This window comes from Salvelinus fontinalis, chromosome 19, assembly GCF_029448725.1.
Source record: "Salvelinus fontinalis isolate EN_2023a chromosome 19, ASM2944872v1, whole genome shotgun sequence".
NCBI lineage: Eukaryota > Metazoa > Chordata > Actinopteri > Salmoniformes > Salmonidae > Salvelinus > Salvelinus fontinalis.
The window spans coordinates 31,042,548-31,054,874 of record NC_074683.1 but is presented as its reverse complement, the minus strand read 5'-3'; the positions used below and the strand labels follow the sequence as shown (position 1 = coordinate 31,054,874).

General features: G+C 38.6%; 1 protein-coding gene across 2 annotated transcripts; it reads left to right on the top strand.

Moving 5' to 3' along the window:
- The first annotated feature begins 2,535 nt into the window (after positions 1-2,535).
- Positions 2,536-11,932, top strand: LOC129816601 (very-long-chain (3R)-3-hydroxyacyl-CoA dehydratase 2-like). Of its 2 annotated transcripts, none has more exons than XM_055871283.1 (7): positions 2,536-2,705; positions 4,356-4,473; positions 5,660-5,678; positions 6,263-6,351; positions 6,807-6,928; positions 8,008-8,186; positions 11,296-11,932. In XM_055871283.1, exons 1-7 carry the CDS (start codon positions 2,581-2,583, stop codon positions 11,373-11,375), a joined length of 732 nt encoding a protein of 243 aa, XP_055727258.1. In that variant the 5' UTR covers positions 2,536-2,580; the 3' UTR covers positions 11,376-11,932. The 2 variants fall into 2 exon arrangements, with proteins under 2 accessions (XP_055727258.1, XP_055727259.1); XM_055871284.1 differs by lacking the exon at positions 2,536-2,705 and adding an exon at positions 3,211-3,287.
- The last annotated feature ends 395 nt before the right edge of the window (positions 11,933-12,327 follow it).

Here is a 12,327-nt window from a genome sequence, read left to right as displayed (position 1 = left end):
GCAGCAACAGCAGGAAATCTGTCTAAATTGCCACACCGATCAATATTCATAATTTGTTGTAATTAGAAATATAGGCTTTGCACACAATATTTTGTTTGCGCCAAAACAAGCACTAAACTAAACTGTTCACGGTAAAGTCAAACGCTGCCGAAACAGTCCCATAATATACCGCGCAGGCCCACTTTACGCCTTTCATTTCCTGATTTGGTGGACCGATTCCTTAGCATTGGGATTACCGTTAAACTAGCAGCACGATATTATCAGAGATAGTTATACAAATATTTTATATTATGCTGGCAGCACGCTGATTTTGGGAGGGAATAAGAGTCCCACTGCAAAGACATGCTATATTTGGGGAATATTGATACTTTTTTGGAACTCTAGTGCATTTCAACTGTTTTGCATAGCATTGCAACTACATTTGAATAAATAAAAGGATCATTTGGCGTATTTTATTTTTAATAATGTATTACTTATATCAGCATTTATTTTGAAAGTGTACACAAAATATTGGTATGTTGAAAGCTATTGTATAGATAGGCTATATTTAAAGAAATACACTTTTAATAAAATACAAATATATGTTATTGGAATTACTCAATATAGTCTGTAAAACTTAAATAGGTCTCCTGTGCTCGGCAACGGGTTTAATACAGAGTACTTGTAGACTACTTACTCCACCCGCTCCATTCACTGCAATACACGGTATATGGGATACTTATTGGCTTGTAGAGAGAGCTTTTTGACCTGTCTCAGCTGAAGTTGGGTGGGAAATACTCAGTAGGGTCTCTACTAACCAAAAATGGTTTATTTTGTAGGGCGACTGTGTCGTACATACCTAGCAGCACTTAATTCTCTTCCCCCTCCATAGCCTCCAATGCACTGTAACAGACTGTACATGGGATACATATTGGCTTGTAGAGAACTATTCCACCTGTCTCAGTGTGGTGGGAAAACCTCAAATATGGTTCGTTTTGGAGTGGGACGGTGTCGTACATATCCAGCAACACAGCTTTAAATGACTCAGCAGTATCCACGGTCCTGAAAACAATACACCAAAAAAGAAAAGAAACACAAAAGCAACCTTTTAAATCAAAATAAGAAATGTAATGAATATTAACCAGGCTAGGACACAGTATAGTCACACTTTCTGAACAGCAATGAAGAAAATTATTTACAAGTCTTATCTATGAAGTTTTGCCGTATCGAGCAGTGTTTCCCAACCCTGGTCCTCCAGTACCCCCAACAGTACACATTTTTACTGTAACCCTGGACAAGCACACCTGATTCAACTTGTCAACTAATCCTCAAGCCCTCAATGAGTTGAATGAGGTATGTTTTTCCAGGCTTACAATGAAAATGTGTATTGTTGGGGGTACTCGAGGACCAGGGTTTGGAAACACTGGTATAGAGTAAAGGCCTGTTACCTAGTTTAAAAGGGTAATAAGATAGACAAGATTATTTATAAGCAACATTGTCTTGATTATCTTTCAAGGTCAGCAAAGGCATTAAATTGGGGCACCGATGAGAAAATGAATAGTTAAGTGTCACATCCATAAAGTACCAGATACTGTAATGCCAGGTATTTCTGAAGGGGAAGTAGTGTATCCTTTAATTCTCTTTCATACTGGTTGAGGGGATATGACACCCCTCCCCTTTTACAGGTAGGCCTATCAAATTAGAGATTTATTTGGGAAATTCTACCCAGCAATTGAAAGGGAGGTTGGAAGGAGCACAAGGGAAGGAGCACAAGTTAAAACATTTTTTTTTTAAATAAAGTATAAAACAGGTGAAAAGTGTATTTGAGACTCATATTGTGCTTGCTTCCATATGCATTTTTTGGCACATGTCAAGGCTGGCCTTGAGCTGATTTAAATCTGTAAAGATGAACCCATTACCATCGCCATTAAATTAATCTGGGTTGTTTACATGTATGCCATTCCATCATTGTTTACATTTTGTCTTTGTCTAAATTTTCATTTTATTTCACACTGGAAGCAAACCGGGTAAGCAACATAAGAGTGTTAAAGTTAAAGTTTCCCATACACTTTAGCTGAGACAGGTACAAGCTTTCTCTCTAAAAGCCAATATGTATGCCATGTACAGTCTATTACAGTGCATTGCATTGGTGGCTATGGAAGGGGTAGAGAATGAAGTGCTGCTGGTATGTATGACACAGTCCCTCTCCAAAACTAAGCATATTTGGTTAGTAAAGACCCTACTGAGTATTTCCCACCCCACTTTGAGCTGAGACAGGTAGACCATTTTTCTCTCTACAGCCCAATATTCGCAACATACCAGTGTTATTGTATTTTTTTCATTATTGGTCTTAAAAAATGTTTTTAAAACCATATTTCTTCTTTACTTATTGCATATTCTTGTTGTCACAATAAACGTAGCTATTGATTAAAATTCAATATAATTTGAATGAGTTATCCACATTGCAATGTTTTGAAATGCAGGCTTTTATTTAGAAGGTTTCCTCATTACCATATGAAAGTGACGTCACAGTTTGTGCTGCTTGTAGAATACTAGTACCATGGGGCACACTTATCCGGCAGCGCCAAGTGGGGTTCAGTCATGTCGGCACCTGTTATGGGGACCACGAAGACGGCTCACAGTGATGTGGCCCCGAAGAAAAAGAGGGGACCGGGTGCACTGGCTACGGCGTATCTGGTTATATATAACGTGGTTATGACAGCTGGGTATGTACACAATTCTGATACACTTCTTGTTGTAGGCTACTTGACGACAATTGGGTGCAAGCGTGCATGACATGCCAGAGGGAATGGCTTGGGAAGAACACACGCGCCTGCTACGAGACTCGATCCCGAACTGTTTTTATGGATATTTTGCACAATAATGCCTCGTTTCATTGTGCTGCCTTCAGCTACACTGTGGCAAATCAACTCAGCCACACACTGAACTTCTGTGTTGTTACTTTGTAACCTCCTTCGTCGGGAATGTATCAACTGTCTGTGTCTTTGGTTACATTGTTGCCGAGTGAGCGTCTAAAATACAAAAAAATAAACATTTTTGTATTGCTTTGACTAAAATGTGCTGGCAATACCTCTGATTTCACTTAGGTTATTATGGAACAAAGTTGTTGTGAAGGAAATCCCATAGGGCGGCGCACAATTGGCCCAGCGTCGTCCGGGATTGGCCGGTGTAGGCCGTCATTGTAAATAAGAATTTGTTCTTAACTGACTTGCTTAGTGAAATAAAATGTACTGTAATCCCGTGAATGGTGTATTTCAAGAAACAATTGGCGCCCACGGTATTATTATGTACGGTAATACCTATTGTTCTTTACTGCATGTAGTTTTAATCTAATCATAATTGGTTACATTAAATACATATTTGTATTGCTTTGACTAAAATGTGCTGGCAATATCTCTGATTTCACTTAGGTTATTATGACACAAAGTTGTTGTGAAAGAAATTGCACAAGTGAAGATTTATGGATGCTCTCCCATCCTGACCAGTTAGGTGACTATACACAACCTGGTCTCAGAACATTTTGTATTATTGAGTATGTAAATGCAAGACACAGATTTTAGTATGATATGTTACATTTCGTATGGTATGTTACGAATTACAATTCGTATTATATGTTATGAATTTGAAAAATGGATGAGAAGTTACAAATTCTAGCTAGGTGGCTAACGTTAGCTAGCTCGCTAATGTTAGCTAGGCTAGGGGTTAGGGTTAAGTGAAGGCTTAGCTAAGTAGTTGTAAAGTAGCTAAAAAGTAGTTGAAAAGATGCTAAAGTGGACGTTCACGTTATACTCTCATTCATCTACCTCTACCAACCACCCTCCTTTCTTTTTTTGCCTTAAGTAACCATTGTCTTATGTAACTATACCAAACTTCATACTAAATGGAGTGTAATGAATTTACTTACAGAGTAATATGAAATGCCCCCCCCCCCCCCCCCCCCCCCTCTGTTTCCTGCCTGGTGAGGTGATATTTTCCCTGTGTCATACTTTCTCTGTCTATTGAATACCAGCTACAGTGGGGTACATCCCACCTTTTCAGCAGCTATGTAGCCTGCTCAGTTTCTATTACTTTATTTAGTAGATGAGTTTCTATCTGTTCAAAACCTCAGTCACTCATACCAATCATGCCTATTCAAGTATATTATTATGCAGATGCTCCTTCTATCTATGTATTGGGCCTCCGTTCTGCGTGGTTGGACTGTTTTGCTTTACCCTGTCCTCTAAGAGCAAACTGAGGCTATTATTTTATATCAGAAACATATTCCCACCCAGGACTCCTTGGACAATAGTGACATTTGTTACCGAGTGGACTATCCTGGCTAAATGACCTAAATAAAAATGTGTGTGTTCTTCCAGGTGGCTGGTCATAGCCGTGGGCCTGGTGCGGGCCTACTTGGCCAGAGGCAGCTACCACGGCCTGTACTACTCTATAGAGAAACCACTGAAGTTTTTCCAGACCGGAGCTCTTCTGGAGGTGAGTGGCTGAAGGCCAAGGGTGTAATCATTATGCCGATTCTGTTGCAAAACGTTTTGCAACAGAAAACGTTTACTCTAAACTAAAAATACAGACGAGAGTTTCTATTGGACAAATTCAGGTAGGTCTCTCCCTGCTTTGTTCCATTTGCTTCCGTTTGGTTATTAAACAGTAAATGGTTTCCGTAATGAATACCCCCCCCCAGGTCAGACCTGGGTCATGTTCATTAGGTACACTAGCAAAACGTTATGCAACAGAAAATGAAAATCTGTTTCGGTAGTGCCCCACCCCCCCTTATTTAAAAACATTAACAAACTTACAGCAATGTATTTTTATACTTTGTTGAGGAGAAATATACTTGCTATGATTGTGATATGTTATTGTCTCACCTAGCAATCTTAAGATGAATGCACTAGTTGCTCTGGATAAGAGCGCCTGCTAAATGACTAATAAAAACATGTTAATTTCACTCCCTTCCAAATGTTTTCTCCCCACTGAATACAAGCTTTTATTCAGAGAAGGGTAAATAGAACAGACTCATCGCTTTCTGTGGGTGGTGAGTTGGGTATGTCCCCTACTGTACGAATACAATTTAATGGCAGGAATGTTTAGTCTCACTGCTGTTACATTTAAAAAGAAATAGAAACTCCTCCATAGTGACTGGCCTTTGCCTTTCCCCTCTTCCACCTCTGTCCTACTCTACTCAGTACAAATGCCTAGTAGGGTGTTAATGTGATCCTCTCCAGCCAGCCAGCCACACTGTAACACAGAGATAAGGGATTAGGCCTAGTGTAACTCCAGCTCTGTCTACCGGGTAATTGTCCTCTCAGTCATACTAACTCCATTCATTCATAAAAACGTCTTCAAACACTGGCCATTTCCTGTGCTGTGATTAGGTTTAGAGACTAGTGTAGGCTATTATCTATTCCTTGACTAGTGGAAAGTACTGTATTGGTGCACATATCTATTGTGTTCCAACAACCATCTTATTTAAATTTTTAACCATGGTTCATTGAAGAACAATTTGAGGACTTTTTACATGCAGTATACCGTAGCTGTATTATTGCAACTTTATTATGACAATTCAGCTTGAGTATTTATCTAGGAAATTATATTATTGCATGTTTAGTATGTTCACTGACCATGTGTTGTGTTTATGTATTAAGTTATTTTCTTTTCCCCTCAGATATTGCACTGTGCAGTAGGTAAGTTCATTCTTCTGCTCCTGTTGAAAGTCCCATACAGGTTCAAGTGTGACCACATAGTGGTATTTCTTTATGACTAAACCAGGCATGTGGACCTATAGGCCTACTACAAAAAGCCATTCCCTCAGCTCAGAGTCTATATAGAAGATGGTGGATAAGCTAAGCCTGATAACAGCCTGGCCCTGCTACGTTGTGGTCGTGGCGTTCCAGGTTCACAGTCCACTACTCATTATCTGGGATTTAACGCTAAATCTGACCTTTCACATACTGCAGCTGTCTGTCTACACTTGGCCTTGTTCTCTGCTACTTCCTACTGGCCAAACACAGATGCCACACCATAGCATGTATTCTCATGTACTATAGAGTTATACAATTGAATGCTGCTGTATTTGAATGAGCTAATATTGCTACTGTGCATTAGGTTTTGCTACCTATTTATCATTCTTTGTAGCATACTTTTTATTTGTAGTCAACTCTTGATTGGCTAATTGAAATCATATCATTTTCTCCATATCATCGTGCTCTAAAACGTGGTAAAACTGAGGTGATACATCTTCTCTAACCGTTGTCTTCTCCTGCTCCAGGGATCGTGCCATCCTCAGTAGTTTTAACAGGGTTTCAGGTCTTGTCACGAGTCTTCCTCACCTGGGCCGTGACCCACAGTGTTCGAGAGGTACGTCTCTTCTCTTTCTCTTATCTCTTCTCTCTATGTGCATCAGTGTCAATCAATCAATGACATTTATTTATAAAGTCCTTTTTACATCAGCAGTTGTCTTCGTCCCAAAGAAAGAGCTTTGCGGAGACACTAAGGTCTGTGAGCCTGAAATAGTAAACATGCTTGAAATCAACATGGTGAATAACACTGACATGCTTGTGAGCTCTGAAACATTCAAACGTTCAATATGTTTGTGAGCATTTGAATCTGTTAACTTACCAAGACTGAGTTTAGCTTTTTAACTTGTGCTGACATGTCTCTGTCTCCATGCCTGTCACGAGATGCAATGTTACTATAGAATGCTGTATGTAGTGGGTGCTACAAACTGCACGATTCTGCCATAACCCCCGTCTATCTCCTGCTAGAGTGCTTCCCACCCTCATGCTTGTCTGGTGCCTGTGTGGTCCCTACAGGTCCAGAATGAAGACAGTGTCCTGCTCTTTGTGTCAGCCTGGACCATCACAGAGATCATCCGTTACTCCTTCTACACTTTCAGTCTGCTCAACCACCTGCCCTACCTCATCAAATGGGCACGGTAAGGCTCACATAATCAAATAGAACACAATCATTATATTTGAAGATACAATATTTTTTTAATGCATTATGTATCTCTATGGCATAACCCTGGCGCCGGAGAAGATGGCTGAAGTTTTATGTGTCCCCAACCAATTGTTTTTTTTGTTAGTTTCTTTGCGTTTGTAACTTATTTTTTACATGTTACTTTTATTGCTTATTCTTATCTGGATTTTTAAACTGCATCGTTGGTTAGGGGCTCGTAAGAAAGCATTTCACTGTAAGGTCTACACCTGTTGTATTCGGTGCATGTGACTAATAACATTTGATTTGACTTGGACAGGTGGATGACACAGGCACTCACATTTAATCAAATAGGATGTAATAAATACAGCGTAATGATCTGTATCATTTTAACATGTGGGTCCAAAAACACCCCTCTATTTATTCACTAAAAGTCTAAGGCCATAAAGCAAAACAAAAGCTATATTTTAATTGGTAGGGGAAACTTTGCCTTTGACTTTGTCCTTGGAGGCTTTATTATTCTATATGTCCATGGAAGTTAAATATAGAATGATGGAACATGGGAGTGTTTGAAACTGTTATGACACTCCACCTCCATAATATATTTTTTCTCAGTCACAACCATGGCAACAAAGTCCTAATGAGCTCCAGTAGGCCTACTGGTGGGGAAGGACCTTCTTTTGTTGCCCGGTGGCAAATGTTGATGAATCTTCTCCCAATGTCGGCCAATGTTCTGGTGCTTTGTTCTTTTCACATTCAAAGTGCTTTTCAAAGGCAGATTGAGGTATATGACAGGTAGCGTCACATAGGTGAGAAATTCAACTAAGGGTGCCAAGATTAGCCTCTCAGTGATTTAGGGCAGGTCTCACACCCCATTACTATGCAAATACTAATGATAATACAATGTTACTATTGTAATTACAGCGTTACTACTACAAGCAACTTGTAGTGTTATCTTCATGAGCTACCCATTTGGTGTGCTGGTCCCTGTTTACCAGTGGTGCCTCCTCTCCCTCTTTCCAGTAGCTAAATGGTGCCAATAAAGGGTTTCTAAAAAATGAAATAAAATCTCTCCAGGTACACATTCTTCCTAGTGCTGTACCCCATGGGAGTAACTGGCGAACTGCTGACTGTCTATGCAGCCCTGCCCTACGTTCAGAAGACAGGCCTCTACTCTGTCACCCTTCCCAACAAGTACAACTTCTCATTTGACTACCACACCTTCCTCATCCTCACCATGGTCTCCTACATTCCATGTAAGTCTCTCTCCTACCCACCACAATGCACCACTGATGTACAGTACTACTGTAGCTGGGTTGTTCCATGAATAGAGTACATTTTGCATCCCTTTGATATTCTAAGTAGAAATTGTTCACCAATATTGCATTTTAAAAGCCTGTTATATTAAATGAAGTGACCACATGGAAAATTCAATAAATCAGATTTTTTTTATATGAAAAAGACTTGCTAAAGTACCTCCGCCATGTTTTTCTGACTTCTAAGACGATTTTTAACCCACTTAACCACATTTCAAGTTTTCACCATCATTATAAAGCCCTAGTTATATTCTTGCTTTGGCAGTCATTTCTGAAGGTTTTTATTGATTTCATCATGTGATTAATTTACATGTGTCCCTCATTTTAAGGTCAACCCTGTTACGTGAACTGAACTCTCGTTTTAATATAGTGAAACTATTCCTTTTTTTCAAAAGAAACATTGAACATCATAGTGTAAAAGCAGGTGAGCTGGTTGTACTCTTTTTGCCCATTTTCTGGTGTTTAATGGTGGTAAACTGAGTGCGTCAAGCATAACATGTCAACCCTGTTACCCATAGATAGGCTAGACATTTTTTTTTACCTCTACAGGATCGGTGTCCCTAAACCGGGATTGTTGTTGCTCAATATGCGATGATGTGACTGGAAAACGTTGTATACAACATCCAACTTTCCGGGACATAGACATGTTTTATATAGGCAGAAAATAATTTAAGCTGTTAATCTAATTGCAGTGTCCAATTTTACAGTAGCTATTACAGAAAAACAATATCAGGCTATTGTTTTGAGGATAGTGCACAACAACAAAACACTTTTACCACAGCAACTGGTTTGATTTAATCTCCTCTGAAGGTAAACAATGTACTTAAATTCAGTAATCTTGCTCTGATTTGTCATCCTGGGGGTCCCAGAGATAAAATGTAGCATAGTTTTATTTGATAAAATCCATTTTTATATTCAAAAGTAGGAACTAGGGTCTACAGTTTGAACTGCTGTCTCTGGCTTCACACCCACCCTGCCCGGCCATCTAGATGTGTAAATGTTGGTGTATTTTCTGTAGGGAAGCTAATTATTAATGTATGACATTCCTGGGAGTGTAAATGTTTTACTACCATAGCATTTTTGTATGTCCTTTATAGTTATGTACTTAAATGTATAAATTGACCAATTCGGCACATTTGGGTAAACTCCTGGCAGACTTGATACAAAATATTGTGTAGTGATGTAAATATTCATTGGATCAGTCTGAAACTTTACACACACACTGCTGCCATCTTGTGGACAAAATCTAAATTACACCTAGATCCTAACTATATGGTTATTCTCTTGCATTTCAAAATAGAAAACGCAATTTTTTGGGGGTTTGTATTATCTTTTACCAGATCTAATGTGTTATTCTCCTACATTAATTTCACATTTCCACAAACTTCAGTGTTTCCTTTCAAATGGTATCAAGAATATGCATATCCTTGCTTCAGGTCCTGAGCTACAGGCAGGCAGTTAGATTTGGGTATGTAATTTGAGGTGAGAATTGAAAAAAAGGGTCTGATCCTTTTATTAAAAACGTGTGAAGCTTGCATTCAATTGCCCCTCCCTGTTGCACACAAGCTTCCATTCCCCCTGTCACAAGGGGATTTATGGCTGATTTTTAAGATGAAAACCTCAACCCTGTCAGTCGGTACTGTCACAGTCAAGCCTGTTTCTTTAATGCCGCTTTATTGGCAATTACTATAGTATTTTTATTTGATTTAACCCCTGAGATGGGGGAACATGTTTTTTTTATGGAGTTGAACATATGCTCTTTATGACAGAATGTTAAAATTAGGTGATTTAAACCTTTTTTTTTAACCAAGTTACACTACCCAAAATGCACTCTATTCATGGAAAGACCTAGCTATGTATAAGGTGAATCAGCTTCGTGCTGTGAATTGTAATATTCTACCTTGCACTTCGTGCTTGCTTACTCTCGACCAGGGGTCTCCAACAGGTAGATTGCGAGCTCAGCCCACCTATGAGTAGCTCACCAATCAAATCTGAAAGTACATGCCTTTTTTTTTCATGTGTTCCATGGAAAACTGTCATAAACATAAAGCTCCCGGCTACTATCCAATCAAAGCCACAATGACATTATCCCACCTCTGGTTAGCAACTATTGGCTTAAAGTTAAACGTAACACAATATCTGCCAATTAATTTCCATCAATATTGCCTGCCTGTCTGTTTGGTGCGAGTTTGTCTATCAGTCCGTAAATAGCCAGGTAGTGAAAACCGGGTGTCTTGTGGGTAGACGAAAAGATGTTCCCTATAAACTGTCTCAATTAAGTGTAAACTGCAAAGTAGGCTGACAGAACTATATCATGATTCATTGTATCAATTTGGGTGGCCATTGTATTGCAAACTCTGCCATGACATTTTCTGAAACAGTCTTCCTAACAGCAGAAACCTTTCTAGACTGACACATTCCTCTCTTGATAGATGCTCAATTAATGGGGAATTACACCCCCAAAAAATCTACATTTTGTTATTTATTTTTTCCATACTTAAAAAATGTGATTTAAAGCATCGATGTGGACTCGGAACATACATTTTTGTTTTTTCTGTATGAATAATATTTATATTGAAAGTAAAAAAAAAAACTAAAATCAAACTGAGAAAACAGACTTCTGGAAAATACAAAGATAATTTGATGGGGCCTGTCATGCCAAATACTGTTCATTAACCATTTATATTACCAGGTAAAGTATATTGACAGAACACTACTCTTCTATACCAAGGACCCGGGAAAGCGTTTCAGGGTAGAGGAGAATAATGTGCCTATTTGAAAGCTATAAAAAAGAGTAGCAGTCAACGTTTCATTATTTTTTGTAAGTACCTTTCATGATAGAAAAGGATAGACTCCTGCTCTAGATCTTATGGTGACCCATTTTTAGCATTCATCATTTTATGAAACTGCTCATGAATGAATTTTTTGGAAGAGGAAAAAATGGTTAGCACTGTAAAAATCCCATGTATTATTGTCAACACACTTAAATTGATAGATCTGAGTATGACTCTATGGTTCCTTGTCGTTGATCTGACTGTTTTCCTTCCAGTGTTTCCTCAGCTCTACTTCCACATGATACGTCAGAGGAAGAAAGTCTTGTGCCATGTGGAGGAGTACAAAACAGAGTAAACAAACACAATGACACACAGCAGCCTGATCACGTCATGACACGGGCAGGAATGGAAAAAGACGAGAATCTTTTAAATTGTTCAAGCATGTTTTTTTATTTTAATTTCATTTTTATGTCTGCTTGTTGAAATATCATAGAAAGCCATCTCTTTTTCAGATCAATAAAATAACATGGGTAATGGGGACGATCGTTCTAACAATGGTTCTTGGTAATCACTTGGTTGAGTTTTGGACTGTTGCCTGGTTAATCAGATGCTCAAGTCATTTACAATATACAAACTGCTTTTTGTTTTCTTTATAAGCCTTATGGTCCCTGGTCAAAAGTTGGACACTATATTGGGAATAAAGTGTAATTTGGGACACAGCAATGCCTTGTGCTCAAATGAATAGTTGTTATTGTTGTTAAGATAGAAGGTTCCATATTAGTCTGACTCAACTGAGCACTATGCTGTTAAATGATTTGAGTCATTTATTTCTGAGACCTACTCCTTTATTTTAATCTGCAGAACTTCTGATCACATTCCCTGTTTTGGTGTAATAAAACAATTTTTATTTTATTCTGTGTTTACATAGTTTTCTTTTCAAATACTCACGTACTAACTGAAGTAACTGAGTGCTTATTGTAATAAGATAGCTTCTTGCTTTTATGTTTAGGATTTTTTTGTGTGTGTTGACATTATTTGGACCATTGGGTTTCTTTACATGAATATATTAATGTTGATTGTGGGTTATTGATTTGTAGGGGTAGGCCTCCATGACCTAGAGTGGATAGTACGTTGATAGGTGGACCAGTTGTAAATGTACTTGTGCTTTCTTGTGTATATTTTCAGAGGAAACTCAATTATTTGATTTAAGCTTTAAAACTAAAGGTTGTCTTCGTGTGACGTTGGACCAAGACACTGGTGGACATAGCTCTTCAATATGTTTTCAAAGCAAACCACCCACGAGCCAT